Raw genomic sequence first — 25,114 nt, 5'->3', positions numbered from 1 at the left:
CAACTCTTCCATTCACATATCATTCAAGTCCACGGAATCCTGGCTCCATCATATAGGCCAAAAAAAAAAATTCACATCCTGTAGCTTCACAAAATCCCATCATAATACCCGAACTAATATCTCCTCTCCATTTCTCAGCTACATTATCCTCATCCTCTGACACAGTAATCCATATTCCCTACCTTACTCCATTCCTCTCTCTTCACATTGTCCTCTGGCTTCTTTCACTGCCTCATAGTATTACCACTTCTACACTGATCATTTTTTCCACCCCCAGTGTGTCTCTAACTGTGCCACTCACTCAGTTGATGTACCTTTTTGAGGGACAATCCAGCAAGCAGTCATTAGTTTTATTAACATCACACATGGGGGGAGGGGACTGAGGAGCAGGGGGTATTGGTGGTGCCTGGTATGTATCAGGGGTATGTCTGAGATGCATATGGTATGTACAAGTGGTGTATTCAAAGACAATTACACCTCTTGTGATGTACTGGGATATACTTGTGGTGGATACAACTATCAAAGATGTCCTTGGTCTTCGTCTTCCTCACTCATCACTCAGTCTCTTCATGGTTTCTTTTGTCATTTGCTTTAATCTCTGGTTCAATTTGCTATATTCCTGCTTCCTCCTCTTACCATTTATAACATTATACTGATACATATTTATAAGGGATAATGCAAACAAATGATGCTGCAGTAACTTACTGTGCTAGGTTTATTAACAATTCCTGTACATAAATCTTTTATCATTCACTTATTAAAATTTGTTACCTTTTGAATGATTTTTTCAGCAATGTTGTAGTATGCCGAAGCCTGAAATATATATAGAAATCCAATTACAATATGCAATAAGTAATTTCCAATATATATTTATCTATCTATCTATCTATCTACATATATATATATATATATATATATATATATATATATATATATATATATATATATATATATATATATATATATATAAAACATTATTTATTCACCATTTCACAACAACAACAGCAAAAATACAAAGGTCTGACTGAATTAGTGTATCTGTTACCTGAGAACTGGTGGGGTGTGCCACAACAACTGGTCTGCCACTATCTGCTCCTTCCCTTACTTGAAGACTTAATGGTACCTCTCCCAGAACATCCACACCTGCCATATGAACATAAATCAATATGCTGAGAACTGCAGAAAATAATGATTATTTACCTGATCTCTACCTGTTAAGTATATAGGCATAAGCACAATTAGTCTCCTACCATGAACACTTCAAAATAATGCCCTTATAAGAATAACAAATTTCACAGGACCAAGAAACCATTTTTCACTCACAGCAATCAAGGTTTTAGAAGGATCTTTAAGAAGAGGCTCTACAGTATGGCTACTTAGGGCACCATCCAAGCATTAGATGTGGTAACTGGAGGAACCATCCCAGAATTCATGAGCTCAGAAAAGGATGCATTACTACTTCTCTCCAATTATACAAACCATACATTATACCATACAAACTAAACATTATATCAATAAAAAGACTGACAAATACACCAATTACAAATGAAACAAACTGGAAGATTTAAAGTATCCCATTCAGGCACAGTGATGGGTAAAAGACATCTTGTTTCTGACCACCAGAATAGGTTTTGACTGATTAATGCCCAAGTGGTGGGAAGCAGCGACCAGCACCACCACAAGAGACAGTGCATGTGTCTGGGATAATCACACATTTTGTGCCAAAAGCAAAATCCTGAACATATGAAAAAATGTGGGAAGATCTTAGCTAAGTCAGAAAGGTCAGAACCCAATGTGTTCCAATTTATCAAGGTCTTACTGTACAGTACTAGGACCTCTACCAGCAGGTGCATCACTTCCTTCTGTATGACAGTTGCTAGTGTGAAGATGCAGGAAGTAATGCTTAGCACAAACAGTGGACTGCCATTAACTGGTACTTCTAATCCCTGACTGTTAATTGCAAGTACTGTATGGTACCTGGGGTAAATCAAGATATGCCACAAAGCATCTTGGGAAGCGATAAAGGTCAGCCATATTTTACGGTACAGCTGGTCTCTAATGTCATAGTACCTTTGTCATGCAAAAGGGCATGCCATGAGGGACCTTTCAAGTAACTCTAGCCAGCATAAGGTCATTGGTTTGTTCTTCCATAACCAGTGTCAATGGCTCACAGAAAGGCTTTGGATGATATAGCAACACACTGCTGCACTACCGTTACAGAAGTAATAATCCCATGTGTCTGTCTGTCAATTATGGTACATACATGTGGTGGTGTTCTCCCAACTGTCTGTTGACTGAGGAGACTCGTTTGGATGGTGGCAATGTGATATAGCGGCATCATGCCTACCATCATTACCTAGTTCATACAGTATTATCAACAACTTATACAGGTACAGGTATGTTAATTTTATTTACTGTTATATATGTCATGCTATATCTTTATCCGCCCCTGCCCTGGAGGGGCTAAGGGACGGGTATTGTTTTCACTTGGTTTATCTATTTGTTTGTTTGTCTGTCTGTTAACAAGTTTACATGAAAACTACCAGTGCAATTTTGACTAAAATTACAAGGATGATGGGCTATGACCCTCTGATCACATGATTAAATTTCGGGCCAAACTGGGCCAAGACCCAGGATGTAGGGCCCCCCCCCAAAAAAAAAAAAAAAAAAAAAAAAAAGTTTTTTCACCACAATTCCTTTCAAATTCATCATACTGACATGAAACCAAAACCTAAAGGTGCATCTTTCAAATCTGCATCCTCTAACATGCCTCATTACATCATGGGGGTCACCTCCCAGTTGGCAGTAGGGGGGTCAATGTCAAGTGGGCCAGGCCTAAAATTTTAAATGGGCATAAAATTGTCAATTTTCACCCAATTTACTCCACATTTGATATGTGACATCTTTGACTAGATATCCTGTTGTGTTTATAGGTCATCACTAAAATGACTGCCTGGGACGGGTTTGCTGTGCCTTAGCACCATTTCTTGTAATACAACTAATCATTCATTACAGTATCCCAAGGTCATGATACCTCTTATATCAATAAGAGTTCAGATGCCTACCTTTCCTCTTCCCTTTCAAATTGGCCTGGATAACAAACAATATGGATGATTTTCACAGTTGTCCAGTACCAGTAATCCCTGTGCAACTTATTTATGAAAAATAAATAAAGAAAGCACAGCAAATCTTTGGATAAACACCCAACAACTGAAACAAGGGTACTGAAGACTACAAAGGAAAAGGAGGTAAATCCCACAGACCCTCAATGCAAACAGACATGACATAATGGTAATGACCTTGACGGAAGGGTATAATGCCCTATGACACGAAGTGGGATGATTCCTAATGTGACTGGATCCACCTTCTCTGCTCACTGTGCCTGGGACAATTACTACTCACTACTGTAATGCCTGCCTAGTGTCAAAAATGGCCTGAAGCCTATTTCTGAAGCAAACCACCAAATGGGAGAATACAGAGTGAAATCATTTTTGTAAAACGACAACTTGCATACTCACCTAGTTCTTCAGCCATCCTGTGTACTCCTTTTTTCCCAAAAATGTGTTCCTGATGCCCACACTTGGGACAACAAAAGATGCTCATGTTCTCAACTAGCCCAAGCACTGGTATGTTGACCTTTCGGAACATCTCTGCACCCCTACGAACATCTAAGAGTGCAATATCTTGTGGTGTGGAGACCAGTACAGCTCCTGTTAAACAGTGTACCATACAGCAAAGTTATCAAAAAGAGCACCAAAAAGAGTATTAAAAGTTCCTTGGTAATTGAAATTCAGTGAACTAATGATCTATTAAGAATTTATTTCATACATACATCTAAGAGTTCATTTCAAAGTATCAGAATTACAAAAACAACCAGTAGTAATGAAAAATCTACTGTGTCAGTTTCACTTCCATATTACATTGGACTAAAATGTCATGTAGATTTGGTAATGCTCACAGTTCCTTTTATATAGGTTATATATATTACAGTCTTTAAAGCAACACAAAATATTCATCCATCCATCCATCATCCAATCCTACATTGCCCCATGAGGAGCGTAGGAGCCCGGGGCTAGGCAGTTGGTCCTGACATTTAAGATGAGAGTGACCAGCCTCACTCATCCCTGAGTGACATTATGTGAGCAATAAACCCCAACCACCCCTTGGATAAACCTTCACCGGCTCAATCCGACTGGAGTGCAATAATTACCCACTAAACCACCAGGCGCCGACAAAATATTAAAGTCAAATATTTAATTTAAAAAATTAAAAACATTAGAGTGAATAAGAAAAGACTGTAATATATAGTAAATGTAAAAAAAGTTTAACTTAGAAGTCAAGGACAGTTTTAAACAGCCATTACGTTTGTCTTACATTTCACCATTTCCTTCCCTGAAGCTTTAGTCACAACTATAGGACAAAGACTTAAATCACAGATGCCATGCAATGGCCAAGCTATGCTGATGCCCCCGTTTCTCACTAGAGAGACTGCTTAGGGCCTCAGTGAAATGTCAGATCTTACTGAAGACAAGCCTGTGGACAAGTGACATCTGCTACTGAAACATTTTGTAACCAAAGCAGCAACTACACTAACCTGTGATCTGAATAAGCTGAGAGATGGAAAGATGAGTGTCTCCAGTACCAGGAGGAAGATCCACCACCAAGTACTTGATGGGGCGCCAAGCAGTGCGCAATAGGAGCCGCTGTACAACTGACATTACCATTGGTCCTCGCCACACAACTGCCTGTTTCTCCTCAATCAGGAATCCCATTGACATACTGTAACAATATTAACAAACAGATTACAATGACCAGTAAACACTTACAAATAGCAACATCATCATATTGTTTTAACCTTACTTCTATCTATCTATCTATCTATTGCCAGACGCCTCAATCCCGTTTGGGGTGGCCACAAACAAATCGCCTCCAAGTCACCCTGTCCCCCGCCATTTCACTGCCCTGCTCCCAACTCACACCCCCCTCTCTCATATACCTCTCCACCCCATCCCTCCATCTCATCCTCGGTCTCCCCCTCCCTCTTCCACCCTCCACCTCACTCACATACACTCTCTTCGTCAATCTTTCACCCTCCATCCTCTCCACATGGCCAAACCACCTCAGTGTGTTCCTCACAACGCTTCCTATCACATCCACATCCACACCACAACGCTCCTTTATATCCTCATTCGTCAGCCTGTCTCTCCACGTGACTCCACAGGCTCCTCTTAAATAACTCATTTCCACTGCTCTCACTCTTGACTTGTGTCCTTCCAACAATGTCCAAGCTTCACTTCCGTACGTTAGAGTTGGTATCACAATACTGTCATGTAGTAACCTTACTTCCTAATAATAAATCAAGTGGACGGGATCCACAAAAGGAAGTAGGAAAGCATGAGTGCAGAACTCTCAATCACTGCTCAGAGAAATGGGCCACACGTCCACTCACTCATCATTCAAACATTTCAAATTCTAACTTCTACCTAACATGCAAACCATCCACACACCGGTAACTTGTTTTTCTTTTTAAACTGCTTTCAAAAATGCTTCGGGATTAGGGCTTTCAGTCAAATGATAACCCCTAAAGTACACAATTCTTTTCACCTGTCTGTCCACCAGGGGCCCTTAAAACAATCAAATCAAATATCTGCACACATAATGTACAATTCTTCAGATATCAGGAAATACTGTACGTACCAATGAAAATGTCATGGAATCACCTAAAATTGCATAATTTAGTCTTCAATTTGTATTTTTCCCATTTTTATCACAACTGGACATAAGAAGGAACCTGAGGTGTTGTTAACACTGTTGTGACCTCATCTCTATCTATCAGTCTATCACCCACTCCTTTTTGTCCCATCAAGAGCATAGGAGTCTGGGTCTAGGCTATGCAGTCACAACAATAAAAGCAAGGGTGACCAGCCTCACTAACCTTCATGTAGCATTATGTGGGCAATAAATCCCAACCGTTTCTCTGATGGAAACCTTTACAGGCCCCCATATGACTGGAGCTCCTTATCCTAGAAGATCACCATGCCTCCCTTTAAATGGTTGTGTGATTATTACCCAATGTAGTGTACAGTAAATGGTTTCCTGCCTTGTTGTCCATGTAGTCACTACACCATAAGAATGGATGGCAAGGGCCCTCATCTATCACTACTTATTCTACTTAGCATTGCACACTACACAGCACCCTTGCATAACTGAATTCAGTATTAGGGTTTTTCTGAAGTCATTCTTTGCAGCATGGGGATGGACAGCTTCTACTATTTATTGTCTGTGACCCCTCTGAGCACTGACACCAAATCAGTGGGTGAACGCTGGACAAAAGAACTGTAACAATCTGGTTAGTGAAAGTGAGGTCTACCTGCTTTTGGTGAAGGCATTTGATTTGTTTTGCCATGGAATAGCTGGATGGCATCTTGGAATTTTCAGTAAAGTACTGACATTTCACAAAGTTTGCCCAAGGTGATTAAAGGGGGGACAGGTGTGACAACTGGATGTACTCGTGTGCTAGGTTGGACTGTTTCTACATCTTAATGTCTTGGACAAACTTCTTTTGCGACAGCCCAGGACAGCCATGACTCCTGTGGAACTAAAAATGACAGTGTGTGATTATGTCACATTCTTCTACTCTGAAAAAAAAAGTGAGTGATACGGGTGTTCGTGGCTGGTGTTATGTAGTCGAGTCACCTGTAGTTTGGAGGATACTGCTTCCTCTAGATTCTATATCAACTGGGACTTCACTGGCACATAAAGGCAGCAATGCAACTGTGTACTGGTTAGGCTCAGAAAGAAGGTCATCAACATAATAAACAATGCCTCTGTGAACCCGTAACTGGGGAAATATATGTTTTTGGCCATGCGAAAATGTATGTAAAACAAAGTCCAACCCTCACAATATGCAACATTTGGTCTTAAATACATATGCAAAGAGCTTGTACTACTCACCACTGAATTCCATAATTTGATAGAGGAATCATATCGTCATCTGAAAGACAGATAAATGTATAAAATATAACACCAGTTTTAGGCATTTTTAAGTCCATTACCCATTTGATAGCTTGAGAAATCTCAATACTAACTTACATTTTACTCTTTCAAAACTTTCTGTCATATAGTTGTAAAAAAAAAAAAAAAAAAAAAAAAAAGGAGCCTCAACAAGGCACCTATACTAAAACATTGTATTGTACAGCTAAAAACTAAATTTTTCATGCAATGTGAGTTGTTGAGGCACCTTGGTAGGAGGTTCTGTGCCACATTCAGCACCACCCAGGCATCCGAGATTCACCTTCTTTCCCAACAAACAATATTAACATTTACATTTACTTTCAAGCCAAACTGCTTACAAACATTCACAAAATTCTGACATATAACATAGGATTGGATGATGGATGGATGGATGGATGGATCAAGGATTCAGTAGGTTCTCATGAGCTACAATTTTTTAAACTGGTTCTTGGCTGAGTCAGAACGTATCAGACTTAAGACAGATTAATATGGCTGCAGCAAGCACCCCAGAAGGTGCCCACAAACCAATTATTGAAACTGGTTCTTGGCACTATCAGAGAGAACATAAATTTGCAAGACAGATTAATCTGCCTGCAGAATGCACTTCAGAGGGCAGTTCTGGTAACCTGCAGTATGCCTTCCTGAATCTTGCTTAATATTTTCATAAGTGCTTTCTTGGCATGAAGCATGTATGCTTCATGAGCTGATGCAACTTTTGTCTGGGATGATGGGGTGGTGGTAGTTATTTCCTGCCAACAGATCACTAGTGAGATATAACATGCTCTGATGATCAAAAATGGCCCCCCAAAAATGCAAATGATGGTACACAAAGTCTTCTCATTTGCTTTATTAGCAAGAAGAAAGGCTGATTTACTTATTCTTTTATTCTATTAATGTATTATAAACACTTCTCGGAAAATTCTTGAAATAAAAAAGGCACACATTCTCTAAACCTTCCACACCAAAAGCATGCCATACGACAAGCATGCAGCATCCTAAGAGATGATTATTCAAATACTAAAACTAGCAAGACTTGTGGTACTCAATTTAGAGATCTTTTAGGAAACATTACTTTACTGGCATGTGAAATGGCTGACTTGTGTCAAGTTGTGGAGGTGCATTGAGGTTCATCATATGAGGAAGGGATGGACCAAACACATCCAAATCTAATAGCCCCACACCATCCCCACCACACTCTGCCAGAGCCAGGGCCAAGTTCACTGTAAACAACACAAAGATTTAGCATTAAAGTACAAATCATTATATCCTACACTGTGCTGGGTACCTGTAGACAAGAGTACAGTAGGTACATTACCTACAAGAACCTGCACATTGACTGCTTTTTACACAGTCAATAGGAACACAGCACAATGCTAAATTATGTCAATATTACTTTACTAAGGCTAAGGTATCTGTTGCTACATGAGATGCTGAGAGGGCACTGAGGTCCATTCCCATTGGTAGATATAAGGAAACAAAATCAGGAGCCCTTGTTACCAAACTTCTCATAGAAAAAGCAAAGATGGAAACTATTGATGCAATGAGATCATATTTTGGGTCAGACTCAGTTTTCTCTGAGTCTGAGTTTGAGGGAAGGGGGGGGTGGGAGCTTCTAAAAATTACCACTGCAGGAATTCCCATCGCAATAACAGATGGTGAAACTATATCAAGTATTACTGACAAGAATGATGATATAAGTGACCTGTCAAAAAAGGGTTGTAAGTTAACCTTTATCTATTTATAAATGAAACAAGTGACAGCAAATCCAGAGTGATGAAGATTGCATGTGTGTTGTCTACTGAACCCAGCAATTTATATAAATCAAATCAGCAGCTATTTTACAGTATATTAATGTTAGAAGCCAAAAGTACGGTATTGTCATTTTTTTCTTTCACATCATGTTAGTACATATTCTTACCTAAATGAAATTATGAATACATAAAGTTGTTTGGCATATGAAATGAAGCAAAAAACTAGCATGTTATGAAGTCTGGTGCCTTGGTGAACTAGGGTGACGTATGGGGTAGCTGACATGGCAGTGTGAAGGTGCCTTGAAATGGCCAGGCTCAGATGATCTAATGTTGCCCACTGACCCTCCCACAGTTTATAAAATAACTCTGTTCTCATGTTAATGACCTCAGTTACCATTTCTCCAGCACACTACCAGTATGTACTGTACTGAAGCTGATGCTGTGGTATATGCTGGCAAGTGTGTGGAGATGCCTACTGGTCAACAGTGAAATATTTCATACCACAAACTTTCACTCATCTGAATGTTGAGTTACAGATGAAATATGGGTAGCTGTAAGACTGCAAATACTTGATCTTATGGAATAAAAGGTCCAAAATTTAAAAGTACAGGCTACTCTTCATCAATCTACATTACATTAAGAATTTCAATAATTACCTGCAGTTGTTGACTTTCCAACTCCTCCTTTCCCTGATGCCACAACTATGGTGCTTTCAACATTTGGGAGTCTTACTTGTTTTGGCAGACCACGCTTCATGAGTTTCTTCTGATGATCTGTCAGCTTGCTTCCTGCAGAGGGTATGCCCTAATCAAGAAAAATAATAAACAATAACAACAACAATGAAAATAATTACTAAAATAATAATAAAACTAATAATAAAGCACAGCTATAGAATTATTTAAAATAAATACTGTACTGCTACACCATTACAATAAGACACTCAGACTTTACCAGCATTTATCTAAACACTCTTAGACATACAACAGCCTACTCATGTACTGGTATTGGTTTCTTGTAACATGAATATCATGGTTTCTAACAACATTTATGTGACCTAACCAAGCCATGATGATCATGAAAAAACTGTGGTCAACTACCAGCCACAGACAGTGACAAGCTATGTGTGGTGAGGTGAAGTCCTTCACCCTATGTTATCCCAACACGCATAAAATCACTGTGATACCAAAGAAACACATTTCACCAACCCAATGTTGAAATTTAGTTATGCCAAATTAACTTTGAAACATTTCCAATGATACTGTCGCATTCTTGAATATTTCACTTTTACCAGAAAGACCACTCTTGAAATTTGAATGCTTACTTGTATACTATGAGTTAGGCAATCTAAATGGATTATGCATCTACAGGATTAGTCTATTGTCTGAGAAAATATTTCCCATTTATAACTCTGAGTGGGGCTGTCAGAAGACATGTATTCTAGTGTACTGGGGTAACTATAATCACCCAAACCAAAACCCCTAGCCACCTACTCCACGGGGTATCGCTGCGAAGCACAAAAGTACTTACAGACTTATCCTTGTGATTCGAAAAATGTCGACGATACATGTGGTTGGAAGCTCTAAATAATGTCCCAGTGTACAAAATTCTGAAATTTCCCATTATGACGAATTCTCAATTTTTCATTCTTCTTTCGGATGCCAGTGCTCGGCCACTGGCTCAGCGAAGCGTCATACTAAAGACTGCCTGGGGCCAAATGATTTCCTGAACCATTCTTAATGCAGTTTAAATTTCCAACAAATTCAAGTGTACCACCAATTTCCTAATTTTCTGAGGCCAGAGCGTATTATTTTCCCCTGCACTGGTGCTCTAGCGTGACTGGCTGTTGACTAAACACAAGGGTTACGATGGTGTATAGAACATTTATTTTGTGCGTGTGATGGGAAGTTGTTGAATGCTGTGAAGAGTATGTACGATGGTGCGAAGGCTGCAGTGCGTGTGGATGGTGAACTAAGTGAATTTTTCTCTTTGAAAGTTGGGTTGAAACAGGGATGTGTCATGTCTCCATGGTTGTTCAATCTGTATATGGATGAGGTAATAAAAGAGGTACAAGGTAGGGTAGTGGATGTTGGAGTGGCCCTGGTGAGAGAGGGTAGTGTTTGGAAACTCCCTGTACTGTTGTTTGCAGATGATACTGTGTTGTTGAGAGAAGACGAAGGGGAGCTGCAAGGCGTGGTGGATGAGTTTAGGAGAGTGTGTAAGAAACGGAATCTAAAAGTGAATGTAGGGAAGAGTAAAGTGATGGTCTTTGAGAAAGGTGAAGTCAGTGAATGTACAGCGAGGTTGGATGGTGAGGAATTGGAAAATGTGAGTACGTTTAAGTACTTGGGTAGTGTGATGAGTAAGGATGGAGGTTTGGAGGGTGAAGTGCTTGAAAGGGTACAGCAGGGAAGAAAGGTTGCTGGTTCTTTGAAAGCAGTGATAAGAAACGGAAGTGAGCATGGAAGTGAAAAAGTTACTACATGACAGTATTGTGATACCAACTCTAACGTATGGAAGTGAAGCTTGGACGTTGTAGGAAGGACACAAGTCAAGAGTGAGAGCAGTGGAAATGAGTTATTTAAGAGGAGTCTGTGGAGTCACATGGAGAGACAGGCTGACGAATGAGGATATAAAAGAGCGTTGTGGTGTGGATGTGGATGTGATAGGAAGCGTTATGAGAATATAAAGGAGCTTTGTGGTGTGGATGTGGATGTGATAGGAAGCGTTATGAGGAACACACTGAGGTGGTTTGGCCATGTGGAGAGGATGGAGGGTGAAAGACTGACGAAGAGAGTGTATGTGAGTGAGGTGGAGGGGGGAAGAGGGAGGGGGAGGCCGAGGATGAGATGGAGGAATGGGGTGGAGAGGTATATGAGAGTGGGGGGTGTGAGTTGGGAGCAGGGCAGTGAAATTGCGGGGGACAGGGCGACTTGGAGGCGATTTGTTTGTGGCCACCCCAAACGGGATTGAGGCGTCTGGCAATAGATAGATAGATAGATAGTGATCTTGTACTGCAGGAGAGTGGATGAATAACCCGCCACAAGCCCAAAGACCCAAGCTACGATAAGCACCGCCCAGAAGATACATCAAGGGGTGCCGTTGTGAGGGTATCATCCCCGACATTGAACGGAACCGAGCTCTATGATATGGAGGTGCTCCTTGCCTCCACAGCGAGCGGATGAAAAAAAAAAAAAAATAGAGGAGCAATTGGGTATGATTTGGAGCAGATGGGGGGCGTGGAAAGTGTGCAAGATGTTTGCAGAAGAAATCTGCGCGGCATGAGGTGGTGTGTGGGGTGAAGAGAAAACGAAAGGGGGTGCAAGAAATTGCATGGTGGAGGTGAGACAGGCTGTGGCGCAAAAGACAGCAAATAGTGAGTGGATGAGAAACAGCATCATGGAGGAAGTTGAGGCGGAAGAGAGAATTATATCGAGATAGGAAGTGAGGTGAAAAGATTAGTAACAGAGAGTAAGAGAGTGGATGAGGAATATAGGAACTTTGAGTGTAAAGTGGAGGGAAAGTAAATGTTCTGGAAAGAGGTAAATTAGAGAGTTAGACAAGGTGATGTAGCCTGGGATTGAAAGATAAAAACAGTAGATTGCTAGTGGAAAAGGGAGAAAAAGTGAGCAGATGGAGAGAACACTTTAAGGAATTGTTGAACATAAGAGTATGAAAGTAATGGAAGCATTAGTGGCTGGAGGATGGTTGAGAGGAGGTGAGAAGAGAGGAAGTAGCGGAAGTAATGAAGAAAGTCAACTTGGGGAAAGCCTCAGCAGTGTGTGGTGAAATACTGAAGCATGAGGGAGAGACAGTATTAGAATGGATATGGAAGATGTGCAGATTGGCCTGGGAGGAAGGTAGAGTCCTGGAGAATTGGAAGTCCGGTATTTTTATTCCCCTATACAAAGGAAAAGGGAAAAAAAGAAGTGTGTGGTAATCATAGGGCTATTTGTTTTCTTAGTGTAAAAGTATATGGTAGGATACTTTTTGATCGAGTTAGGAAAATAACAGAGGAATTAACCAAATGGTTTCCTGTAAGCCAAGAAACATTTGGCTTGTCAGTCTTCTTTCCGTTACAGGTGGCTTTACGTTGAGTGACAAGCCAAATGGTTTCCTGTAAGCCAAGAAACCATTTACAACGCTGGGTGGTACACCATATAACCAAACCATACGTGCTCCCTACGTGTCAAGTGGGTTGGTGGAGGGTTAGTGCCCCTCCCTGTAAAACAAAAAACTCAGAGTCAAATGGCCACCCCGTACGGGATTATGGCGTCTGGCAATAGATAGATAGATATAGTTGAAGAGCATGGAGGTTTTAAGAAGGGAAGAGGTTGTGTAAACCACAATTCTTAGGTTTTTAGTGGAAAAGTTTCTCGAGAACGGAAAGTTGTAAGCTGGCAGCAGGGCAGTGAAATGGCGTTCGACAGGGTGACAGGGAGGCGATTTGTTTGTGGCCACTGAAATACCTGCCGCCGCCGGACCAGCCACCCCACCACCCCCCACCCTACCACCAAGCCGCCACCTCACCCCCATCCTAGAAGGACACCACGGAGGGCCGAGTCACCGTGAGGTCAACCCGGGGCAAAAAGAACATCGGTGCCCCCCTGCCCTGAGTCCCTCTACCCCTCAACCGCCCCGACGGAAGCTACGCCGGCGAAAGAGACAACCCTGCGGACGGGACAACACCAACCAGGTTCGGGGTGGGACTGATCCAGAGTCAGTCCCAAGCAACACCGCGGTACTGCCTCAGTGCACTCCGGGGAGGGTTCGGCCACTGTACGCCCCTCAGTTGTTTTACCCTTGTAGCGCCGCCACATCGACCACTGTACGTGTGGGGGAAGGTTCGGCCACTGTACGCCCTTCAGCTACAGCCACCTCTGGAGAAGGCCTCGGAGTGTCAGCTATAATGAGCGCACTCCGACTGGCAGAGAGAGCCGCGGGGTGTCAGCTATTGAGCGCACTCCGCCTGGCAGAGAGAGCCGCGGAGTGTCAGCTATTGAGCGCACTCCGACTGGCAAAGGCCTCGGAGTGACAGCTATTGAGCGCACTCCGACTGGCAGAGAGAGGAGGAGAGGAACCGCGATATCGGCCACTGTACGTGTCGGGGAGGGTTCGGCCACTGTACGCCCCTCATCCACTACCTCTTCCTACTACGGGAGTAACACCGCCACATCGGCCACTGTACGTCCTTCTGTTACTTTCCGTGGGGCCGCGGTATCGGCCACTGTACGTACCGGGGAGGGTGTAGCCCCTCATCTGCCTCTTCCTCCTTCGGGAGCAGCACCGCCACATCGGCCACTGTACGTGTGGGGGAAGGGTCGGCCACTGTACGCCCTTCGGCTGTAAGCCCCGGAGATTACGGAACCGCCACATCGGCCACTGTACTTGTGGGGGAAGGATCGGCCACTGTACGTCCTTCATCCGTGATCCCCGAGGTCTTCCCGGAGGAGGAGGTCCCTTGCGCAGCCGGCCTCTCACCTCTCGGCTGCGTGGGACGCCCCTCTTTTACTCCCTCCAGGTGTGGTTCCCTCGAGGTACTACAGGAGTAGTGGCGCGGCCCTGTGTCGGACCTGCCGCCTACACCTGGTCGGTCCCGGTCCCTGACGGACGCCAAGGAGAAGAAGTGCCGCAGTCTGCCCCTGACGGCGCCCTTCACTAAAGGCGACCGCAGCACCCAGGCTCCCAGACCGGTCCGGCAGGCCTCAGAGTCAAGCTACCTGAGCTCTACTCTCTCACGACTCTCTGCCCAAAAGAAGAGGCGACAGGCCCGCCTCCTGCAGCTGTTCGGCCCCAGTCCAGGGGGCCGCCCTACAGGTCAAGGCCCCCAGTCCACAGGGCCTCCCTGCACCCCACCGACGAGGCTCCAGCACGAGGGCCTCTCAGGTCGAGGCCCCCAAACGGGAGAGCCTCCCTGCACCCCTCTGACGAAGAAACCCCGGGCAGCGACGCCCCTACGGACAATCCATTGCCTCCTACAGGGGGACTCCTCAGTAGGGCCCCCTTTCACGCCCGGGCGCCTCTTGCGTTGAGCCCAGGCAACAAGGGCCAGTAGTGACAAGTGTACCTGATCCTGTGTCAGAGAAAAATCACGGAGACAAGAGTGAATAGTGACAGTGTAAAAGTGAGGCCAGAATGATATTAGTAACAGTGAATTAAAATACCCAGGCAAAACAGGGAGACCAGTGAACTCAAACATAGAACCCGAACACAGATAAAAACCAAAAGACGGTGAGCAGTGTCCTCGCGACTAGATAACTTCCGCGATTGTCGTGATTCGTGTTATAATCCATTATAGTAATAGGCCTAGTCACTCTCCCGACCCTTGGCCCACTCCACCCATAGTGCATCAGGTCGAGATTATTAAACACCCACTCTGCCTATAGTCACAATACGGGTATACTGAACTTAAGATCCACCATCAAGATATAATTACAGAATTCTACCCTCTGCCTGTGCTGTGTGTACTACATGTTATTGTGAAGTTAACTCTGTAACCCTGTCCATATCATATCTTGTAACTCTTTGTTTGTATTGTCACAGTGTATTGAAATAAGCTATTAGATGTGTTAAGGTGTACTGCCTAGTTTTTATGCCCTATTCCTTTATTTCCGGTCCGGAAAGAGGACCCCGCTCAGTTGCGAGTGTTTTTGGCGAGTAGAGCTAAAAACACTCCGCATAACAGCCACCGCTTACGGGATTCAGGCGAAAGCTTGATAGTAATTTCATTCCCCCCCCCCCAAGCCACTAACCTATGACCAAGGACAGCTTTCCCATAAACTACCATGATTTCCAATTCCTCGACCCTTATTGTGAACCACCAGAATATTAAAAACCGCCTTGATTTTGTAATCCCCATTTATCAGTTTTTCAAGCATTTGCATGCCCAATTCAGTTTCCATATTCAGCATTCATTTCTACACCTCCCTCGAGAATTCCTTCCAGGGGTGAATTGTGGGTGAATATGACCCATTTAACTGGGAGTTTTTATAATGCTCCTTCTAGGGTCTCTTTTCTTGCTCTCTGGACCTTACCTGAACCCCCATCTTGATATGTTTAGAACTGAACATTCATACTGAATCTTAAGTTCTGACAAATCACTGATCCTGATTAAATGAATGCATTCAAGCTTCAAAACTTGCTTTTAAGTAATTGTCATTCTTGCTATCCAGTCAGGATCGCATGAACTACAGTAATAATCATCACCTATAAAAAATCCTGAATACAGTACTTACCTGCACAATGAAGTTTGATATGTGGATGGATGAGGTGAGTGGACAAATTATATTTCAATGAAATGGTATATGAGGATGTTAGATGATCCCTTTCAAGGCGATTTGTCTATTATTCTCTCTTGTAATATTCTGAGGGTTCTAAAGAGAACCCAAGGATGGGGACAGGTTCGGAAGGATAAGGATTTAAGGACAAGGTGAGGATGGGATGGATTAGGAACAGAAAGGACTGGATGGGGATGGGATGGTAGGACTGTGGAGTTGGAGGGGTAAGGACTCAAGGAAAACATTAGGATGGGAAAGGGTAGGACGATATGAAGCAGCAGGGGTAAGGATTCAAGGATAAATTTGGGATGGGACAGAGCAGGATGGTGTGCTGGGGGAGGGGTAAGGATTCACACATAAGGCAAGGATGGGAAAGGGTAGGATGGTGTGATGAGGAAGGAATAGGGATTCATGGACAAGGCAAGGATGGGTAAGGGTAAAATATGATGATGGAGGGGTAAGGATTCAAGGATAAGGCAAGGATGGGAAAGCAGAGGATGGTATGATGGGGGGGGTACAGATTCAAGGATACGGCAAGGATGGGAAAGGGTAGGATGGCACAATGAAGGAGGGGCAAGGATTTGAGGATAAGGCAAGAAGAGGAAAGGGTAGGATCGCGTGATGAGGGTTTACAAAAGATTCACGATATAGGACAAAGGACACTGGTACAAACAATTGTCATCAGTTTGACATAACCTAAACTCACATTCATACAACATACTCTTTGTTCATCACACTCACACACTAAGAGTATCATGTTTGGAAATAATATTACATTCAAATAATATCTTGCATACAAGTCTGAGTAGAAGAAACATGAAAAAAATTAAAGGAATGAAAATATCCCACAGAACAGGGATACAGCAATATCTAGAAACATTTGAAAAAACAATTTCAAAGAGTAAGATCTGACCTGATTGTGTTCATCTACAATGACTGAGGTGGAGAGGTATCTCGTGGATAACAATGAGGGTAATAACCCCATGGATGGATTAAGGATGAAGGGTTGGGGATAAGACTAAGAGAGACCTCATGATAAAATGAGGACTCCAATCACACCTGTATCAGGTACATCTTTTAACTTAGAATACTTTAACTTTTTTTTTTTTGCTATTGTTTTTTTGTCAAATAACTCTTGAAATAGATTGCTTTGTACCATAACCAATGGTGATATCTTAGGATTTTGCCAAGTGTGGCAAATAATCTGATTTTATACTTTGGAGGAGAGTTGAAGTTGATGGCAGTATCACAGACATATAATCTTCAAGTCTCCTTATTGGTATTAGCAGTGATGACAACATTATAGTGGATGCTACCTGGAACTGATGGTCCCTAAACTCTTCTATACTGTTAGCCATCACCTTGCTAACACCAGGGGGCGTGTTAGTGTTTCCTTATATCCACCTGTAATCGGTTGCAGTCAGGCTTGTCCTCATGCATGGGACACTACAAAACAGCGACACTTAATGCTAAGCGACAGGTGTCACATCTTCAGGCACACGAAGCCCTCAGACATTGTGACTGTGGCACTCTGCCCTCTGGTCAGCACATTAGTTCTCTTCCCACATCACCCATTCACTGGCAACGCCACATGCACGGAAGCCTGTTTGTATGCCTTGTGATGCGGCTAAGTGGTACAAAATTATGACACTTCGTTAGAAACCAAACTTGATATGCTATCATAAATCCACCAATCCTTGACATGAGGTAGAGCTAAATATTAATGTGTGCCAACACCACCAGGCACCTGCGAATAAGATGGTGATTAAAATGCTTTGGTTCATATTACAATACTTTGTGAGACTTCACTGCTCTTAGTGAAGTGAAAGCCTCTATTGAGATCTACTCAGCAAGAGAAAACCTCCCTTAACAATATTAAATGCAACAGAACATGGTCCCCACAAAGAAAATTGTGACTGGAAAGAGGAGGACATTCAAAACACCTGACAATGTCTTCCTCCTACAGGTCATCAACTCCTCAGCTTGACTCTGGCTCTGTTGTCCTTAACCTAGAACTCAGATTCTTGCAGCCTTTTTGTTGTGCCACTAATGTTCCTCAACAACTGACCAAGACTCCTGAGCATTGTGCACTTGTCATGATCACATTTCCAGCAGGAGAATGCAGGGATGCAGCCCTAAAGGATTTGTACTGCGAGGGTTACTCCCTTGGAACACTGGAATGTGGATCCAACTAGTTAGTCTATTGCAAATTCCTAAATAACTGCTTGTTGAGATCACAAGTCCTTAATATTATTCACTCGGGCTTGTACAGCACAATGCAACTATTTCAAACTCACGGTTATGAATTACTCCTGTTCTTCGCAACCAATACTCAATCAGTGTGGCACATTACAAGATAGTGCCATGCTACAAACATGGCATCCATAAAGAGTTGGTCCAAACCTTACCTTTGGATCGATAATAATATATAATATACATGAATTGGGCAACCGGTTACAGGTGAATCTTGATAAAAAACTGGTATAATAAAAATAGTCTATACAAATTCTGTAGGTTGGAGAGTGGCAGAATGGGCCTCAAAGACTAGAGTACTGTGGTACACCGTATATCACGGAGGCTTCCCACCGCCAACACTCCTAGCGTGCTGAAACACTAACCCTCGCCGCTCACAACAACTAATTACCTTGTGGACTCTGGCAGGGTCAACAAGACTCATAACCATACTGCTGTTCATTGCTCGAGTGGTCCAATTTGATATTCTAAATTACCAACTAAATGAACTTGCTTGTGAAAAACTGTAAAATACTTTAAATGAAAACAAAAAACTAATACCTTTGATGGCATGACTCGTCCACAAAATAATTATAATAAAATATTAGCTTCTAAATACTATCTTTGTCTGAGATGCAGACAGTAGGACACTAAATGAGCACTGCTGAGCAACTACAAACAATCACTGCTTCACTTCCAGACAAATTCTGCCTGCCAAAAAATCTAAGCACAAAACTTTAGTTCATACTTCTGTAATAATGAGCACCAGTTGGCTGCTAAACACTTTAAACAGCATGATTGTTTGTAATATTGTGGAAATGCTATTATGATAAGTTGCAAAACTTAGTTACCTTTCAGAAAATGTTCCAAATTATTGGAATTCCGAATCTTTAGCTAAAAACCAATTTTCCCCGAAGAAAGCCAACAGGTTAAATTCATCTAATCCTCAAGAATAAAAAATAGATAAATACTTAACAAGTCCACAATGCAGCATGTGATTCTACTAAAATACAGGACATTGGGTTGCTTGCTCATGATGATCCCAGTTATTGCTGGCTAGGACACACCATCACGCAGTGGGAACAACAACAGTGATTTCACTTTGCGTGACACGGACAATAAAGCCAGTAAGCACTACCAGTATCACAGAACAAGAACATCGTAGTTACCAGTTCAAGCTATGATCATCAACATTTTGACTTCACCATGTAGTACTTGGACAGTTTCCCAAGGAAACTGGCACGGACAGCGGTGCAGAGGATGTGTGGCCCTGCGGAGGCAGCAGTTAACAGTTCCGACTGCGGCCCTGCTCACTCCACTTTTCAGTGACCCCGCCACCCTGCCTCATGCTGCCATTCTGCCCAGCACCACTAAGCCTTTACCAAGATGCCTGAGGAGGTAAGATGAGACAGCAGCGACTCTGTAACAGCACGGCAGTGTTGTCGCTGGGCTGGACCTTGATCTTCTGCAGCCATCCAGTGCACTGGTGGCATGGGCAGCTGGGATGGGCAGGGTGGTTCAGCTGTAACACGAGGCACTGCAAGCTGGGATGGACTAACAGAGCCACTACACGAGTCTGATCTTTGTGGGCTGCTTGCATTGGGTGTTGTGACAGCTGGAGTTGTTGCAGCTACTGCAGGGGCAGCAGTAATGGTTGGTGGGCTATGCCTGCTTGGAACTGGCCTCTGCTTTGCCCTAGGTGACCTGCTCTCACTACGTCCATTTACTGGAGAGGCTGCAGACTGGTGTCGCCGCTTCCCAGGTCGCATTGCTGTTGCCTGTAACATGCATTATTGTTACTAGTGGAATATTCTTCAAATACCTGACTGAAGAATCTTTCACAACAGGTACACATCAAAATGACTGGTCATTATTCAAAGAAGCCTTATTACTGAATAAAGCAAATTAATGTCTAACCTATTAAGTGATTTAAAACATTCAGTGGAACATCAAAAGTTGGGGCAGTGGTTTTTACATGAAGATAGTTATGTAGTACTCATGATCCTCTAGCACTACCATACAAAAATTCTTACAGAACAAACTTTACTCATTCACTAGTGCTCTTCATTTTTCTGAAGTACATTAATACCAAAATGTTTATGAAATGTGGTGATTGACTGATGAGATTTGTTGTTTTTCCTTTGGACAACTACTTCTGAGTCGATACTGTATCTCACACTGCTAAGTTCATTCTTTATGCTGTACAGATAAAAATGAAAGGTATATACATCAGTCAAAGGGCCAAAGCCGGCTCCAGCTTCAGGAAGCCATGGTTTTTAGGTTGTGACTTAGGCTTTGTAACTTTCCAAGGGCATCGGCTTCGGCTTTGAAACCATGGGGCTGGTTTCAGTCCCTACTGCTGGCTGAAGCACCAGGGCCAAAAAATTTATTACAGGAAGAGAATATGTTTACAACATGTGGGAGAGTGGAAACTGTTTCAAAATCCAGCTGCCAGAGGATACTATGACATGAAGCTGATTACTGGCTTCATAAAATTCATACAGCTTCGGCTTCATGACTTTTGAAGGGCTTTGGCTTCGGCTTCAAAGCCAATAAGCTGGCTTCAGCTCCATGCCTGATATACATTCATGAAAAATTAATGGAGATTCTGTTCAACTACTTCATCCACTATTTCAAAACAAAGAGAGAAAACTTTCTAGTATGTTCTGGAGTGAGTAAAAACACCAAACTTTTGACACAGTACCATAATTATTTCTGTGCGAAGATATCTTTGGTGTATATTTCTTTTTCTTAAATACAACTAAAAATTACTGTTCACTGTAGAGTGATGCTAACATTATCAGCTAAGAATGCTTTTATATAAATGACAATGTAGAAAGATACAATAAAAAGTTCCACTATCATGTTAAGAACCAAACATCACAAATACGGAGGAATATTTCATCATGGATGCCATTTCTGACATCACATAAAAGTTACTGAAATAGTTTTTAACTGTTTCTGGCAGCTTCCAGAATAATTTCAACATCATACTGAGGAGGCTGAACATTTAGTGGTCCTGGTGGGGGGCATCCACAATCCTCTCATACAACATAACCTAGTGCTGCCCTCCTGTGACTAGACAGAATGACAAATGTTTCCTGCAACCTAGGAAACAATTTACTATGTTCTGCGGCAATCATACAGCTAACCATACCCGGTACGACATTTGGTGATTTAGTAGGTAAAGATACTCCAATCTGATGATACCTAACAGTTTACATCTAACAGGTGACTTAAAATGCTTGAACCAAAGTCCAGAAGAATTTGCATCTAAGGGGTGGTTGGGGTTTACTGCTCACACAATGCTCCTCAAAGGCAGGCAAAACTGGTCACCCATGCCCTGAAAGACAGGACTGAGTAGCCTAGTCCCAGGCTCCTATACTCCTGAAGGAGTAAAAAGGTCTGGATAACTGACGTATAAAAATGAATTTTACATTCTAAAAAGTTTTGATAATGTGAAATTAACCTACAAAACATTATAAAGGTTAGCTCAACAGGTGACTAATGGCAAAAAAGGAACACTTAATATATACAGTTGTGATGAGATATTCTGACAGAATTTTGAAAGGTGGGAGTTACCTTGGATGGGAAGGTCAATGAACTCTGTTCCTACAACCTCATGTGAAGTGAAACCTACACACAAAACTTCAGCTTTTAGGCTACAGGCTGTGGACAACAAATACACCTTTTTCCATAACAGCTGCAGATGCAAATAGGACAGATGGCAAAAATAAGTAGCCTTATTTGAAAACTACAGTGTGGATGATAACCTTGGGAATATGAACATTTATCAGTGAAGAATGACTTGGCTGACCCCCCATAAAAAGCAGGTGAAAGTACAGTAAGTTACATACTTTTTAAAACTACCAACAATACATTGATAAATCCCAGTGTACTTAACACCATTCCAGAACCCCATCACTACAATGATATCTTAACAACAACATTACTTTCTACTGCTAATCAATTTTATGCAGCTTAAGGAAAACCTCACACATTAGGGGGCTAAGAGATTTCTAGCCCCATCATACACTGATTACCATCACCTGGAGTTGCCAAATATAAAACAAGGTATCATAATGAGGGCAGCCACAATATCTAATCTTTCCACCAAAGATAGTAGGGTATGATTTTATTCCAAGGTACATGGTTTGATTAATTTTCCCTTCCCAACAACCAGGAAAAGATCAATCAATTCTGTTCAGAGTCAGTCAGAAATACAATATACTGTAGTTACTTTATAAGGTTTGAATTTTAATTAGCCAGCACCCTGTCAACCCAGCCCATGGAGCTGGAAATTCATAGCTGGAAATTCATACAGCACAGTTGTAAAATGTACACAGGCCTAACTGAAGGACGGGATTATTGTTATTTACTTAATTACTCACACATTTATAATAATTAACTGACATTAATGGCAGTGTGTAAAAGTGAAACATAAAATGTAATGAAATGTGGTCTCACTACTATGTAATGAAATGTCTGGTACAGTATATTAGCATCCTACACCAGAATGTTTAGAATAAACCTATTTTCAGTGGAATGATTTTGGGGGAAAAAAAAAGTACATATGCAACTACACAACACATACCGGTACTTCATATTATGGGAAAAAGTCTATTTCATTCATTTTGAAAACTGGATACAATTTACTCACACTAGGATGAGTAAATCTCTCAAATCAGCAATTGTGTACCCACTAGCTATACTTACTGTCTGGCTATCAAACAGCAATGAAAACAACGAAAATTAATAATTACAAAACATCCTTAGCATCAGGTGCTGCCACAGTGTACAGTATACTGTGATGTTACATCATGTCAATTTCCATTTTAACTGGACCCAATACCATTATCATAAACCCACACCCTGAAAAATATCCATAATTTTCCAATCAATAATTATTAAACTTGACAAACCAGTACAGTAATTATAGGCAAGACTGGCGAACTCAAATGAACAACACACTCCACCCTTTAGTCTTTTCAGCCAGAACTATTTAACCTTAATTCCAGCTAACACCATGCACCTTTAAACAGCTTCAAAGTATCTTATGATCACCTACAGTAAAGAGCATTACAAAAGAGGATAATAACTGGTCTGACTGATAATCCTGGGAATAAGTAAATGTTTAAAATTCAAAGCTCAAAGTAATCACCTAATTTAACCCTTTACAAGGCTGGACAAAACTATATGCCTCCTATCACTATACAATTTTCCTCAAAGTTTCTACTCAAAAGAAAAAAAAAAAAGCTACTAACGTGTTTCTGCGGCAGGGTTTAAAATGGGACTGGGTGCTCCAAGTTAACACGAAGCTACGGCCTCGACTTCCTGGTGCAGTAACAATTATTTTCATACGAGTCCACATCCTGAGAAAATTGGCACTTTGACGCCCAAAATATTAACTCACCTGTTGAAGGGTACTGGTCTCGCTCTCCACATGCTTGTGCTGTGCCTTTGGGAGACGTGTGTTGAGAGGGCTGACGGGACTCGACCTTGTTCCTGCCATCTTGGGGGTGCTGGGCTCAACCTCAACCGAAGGCGATGTTTGTGCTTCCAAATGGTGTAATCAAGCAGAACTGTCTCTAATATATCCACTGGCTGATTAAATTTCATGTGCGAAGCAAATAATGTACAATTCAGTACTGGGGACTGTGCAGACTGCGCCACATACAACACTGGAAAGCTTTGGTCATAAGATGGCGTCGCGACCACAAAGCTCCACTCCTCTTTTCGCCACTTCCCTCCTCCACTCGTCAGGATGGAGCGGCCTGAACTGTTTCCATTCGTTGCCAACACCTACTGTGATATATGTAAACGGCGTATTCTTGCCGAACCCAGTCCAGAATTGTACAACTCAAACAAAACTCGAGAGCGACCTAGTGCTGTCGCCTCCCTCTCTCCTCTTCCATTGAGTCACAACAAAGGTTTGGCGAGGCGGCTCTGACGTCACTACACACAGCCAATCACAAACCACGCTTCCACACTTTCACCTTTACGCCCAACTTTCCTATTTCCAATCCGTAATATTATGCAGAGCAAACAGAAATAATCAGCAGGAAAAGTCCTTATCAACATTCATCTTTCAAAACAGGTACAGAAAAATACTCTAATGATCATTAATTAGCTTGTTTGTTTGGTATTTCTTTATGTAAAATGGCAACCACGCTGGCCTTGTCGGGTTAGCTCGGCAGGACTCGGGTTGGTCCGGGTTCGTGGCGGCGCTGGGACCTCCGCGCATAGCAACAAAAACAATTATCAGTCACCTTCGCTAGCTAGTTGATGTACCAGCTTAAATAGCAGGTTTTAGAAATTGACATCAGAATTATGTGTCCTCCGCACACAGTATGACTGTAACACTAAAAATGCTTACACTTGTGATTAACTTATTATCAGCGGCCTCTCTCTCTCTCTCTCTCTCTCTCTCTCTCTCTCTCTCTCTCTCTCTCTCGGACCCGTTTTATCTTTTATTTTGGTTATCCCCAAACGATTGTAGCTGCAAGAAACTACGGGCCTGAATAGGACAGAGAGAAAGAGAGAAGGGGAAAGGGAGACCTAAGATGCTATGGATGAGTTAGGGGTTAAGTTTGAGACTGGCACTGGGCAGCCAGATGGCAGAGGACAGGTAACAAGTAGGCGATTCCTTTATGGCCACCCTTACGGGATTAAGGCGTCTGACGATTGATGGAGAGTCAAAATGGATAAACGAGAAATGGAAATTCTCTCTCTCTCTCTCTCTCTCTCTCTCTCTCTCTCTCTCTCTCTCTCTCTCTCTCTCTCTCACTGTATACACATTTAATCTTCACTACTCCATTCGCTCCTCACAGCACCCAGGGACCA

At 42.3% G+C, this 25,114-nt stretch overlaps 2 protein-coding genes across 7 annotated transcripts; both read right to left on the bottom strand.

Moving 5' to 3' along the window:
- Nucleotides 1–689: 689 nt before the first annotated feature.
- Nucleotides 690–19,616, bottom strand: Nubpl (NUBP iron-sulfur cluster assembly factor, mitochondrial). Of its 6 annotated transcripts, none has more exons than XM_080281426.1 (8): nt 19,441–19,616; nt 9,422–9,553; nt 8,112–8,234; nt 6,955–6,994; nt 4,595–4,779; nt 3,519–3,710; nt 1,046–1,143; nt 690–813 (listed from the first exon to the last, which is right to left on the bottom strand). In XM_080281426.1, the coding sequence occupies exons 2-8, from the start codon at nt 9,519–9,521 to the stop codon at nt 751–753; spliced, it is 801 nt and encodes a 266-aa protein (XP_080137552.1). In that variant the 5' UTR covers nt 9,522–9,553; nt 19,441–19,616; the 3' UTR covers nt 690–750. The 6 variants fall into 6 exon arrangements, with proteins under 6 accessions (XP_080137552.1, XP_080137550.1, XP_080137554.1 ...); XM_080281424.1 differs by having other exon boundaries at nt 9,422–9,569; nt 19,441–19,615; XM_080281428.1 differs by lacking the exon at nt 19,441–19,616 and adding an exon at nt 14,244–14,260 and having other exon boundaries at nt 9,422–9,569.
- Nucleotides 19,617–19,631: 15 nt separating this feature from the next.
- On the bottom strand, nt 19,632–24,165 carry LOC145411388 (uncharacterized). The gene is made up of 2 exons (XM_080281430.1): nt 23,685–24,165; nt 19,632–20,049 (listed from the first exon to the last, which is right to left on the bottom strand). The coding sequence occupies exons 1-2, from the start codon at nt 23,781–23,783 to the stop codon at nt 19,642–19,644; spliced, it is 507 nt and encodes a 168-aa protein (XP_080137556.1). The 5' UTR covers nt 23,784–24,165; the 3' UTR covers nt 19,632–19,641.
- Between the last annotated feature and the right edge of the window lie 949 nt (nt 24,166–25,114).

This window comes from Coenobita brevimanus, chromosome 89 (assembly GCF_032717465.1).
Source record: "Coenobita brevimanus isolate Jiangsu-jjx chromosome 89, ASM3271746v2, whole genome shotgun sequence".
NCBI classification, from domain to species: domain Eukaryota; kingdom Metazoa; phylum Arthropoda; class Malacostraca; order Decapoda; family Coenobitidae; genus Coenobita; species Coenobita brevimanus.
This window is presented reverse-complemented; position numbering and strand designations above follow the sequence as displayed.

What these genes read in the sequence shown, in the direction of transcription:
- Nubpl (XM_080281423.1), bottom strand. Translation starts at nt 10,385, where the DNA reads ATGGGAAATTTCAGAATTTTGTACACTGGGACATTATTTAGAGCTTCC. An exon ending in CGAATCACAAGGATAAGTCT is followed by an intron (nt 9,570 to 10,292) that starts GTAAGTACTTTT and finishes TTTCTTGATTAG; the next exon opens with GGCATACCCTCTGCAGGAAG. An exon ending in CAGGATGGCTGAAGAACTAG is followed by an intron (nt 1,144 to 3,518) that starts GTGAGTATGCAA and finishes TTCATATGGCAG; the next exon opens with GTGTGGATGTTCTGGGAGAG.
- LOC145411388 (XM_080281430.1), bottom strand. Translation starts at nt 23,783, where the DNA reads ATGGCAGGAACAAGGTCGAGTCCCGTCAGCCCTCTCAACACACGTCTC. An exon ending in AGACCAGTACCCTTCAACAG is followed by an intron (nt 20,050 to 23,684) that starts GTGAGTTAATAT and finishes TGCATGTTACAG; the next exon opens with GCAACAGCAATGCGACCTGG.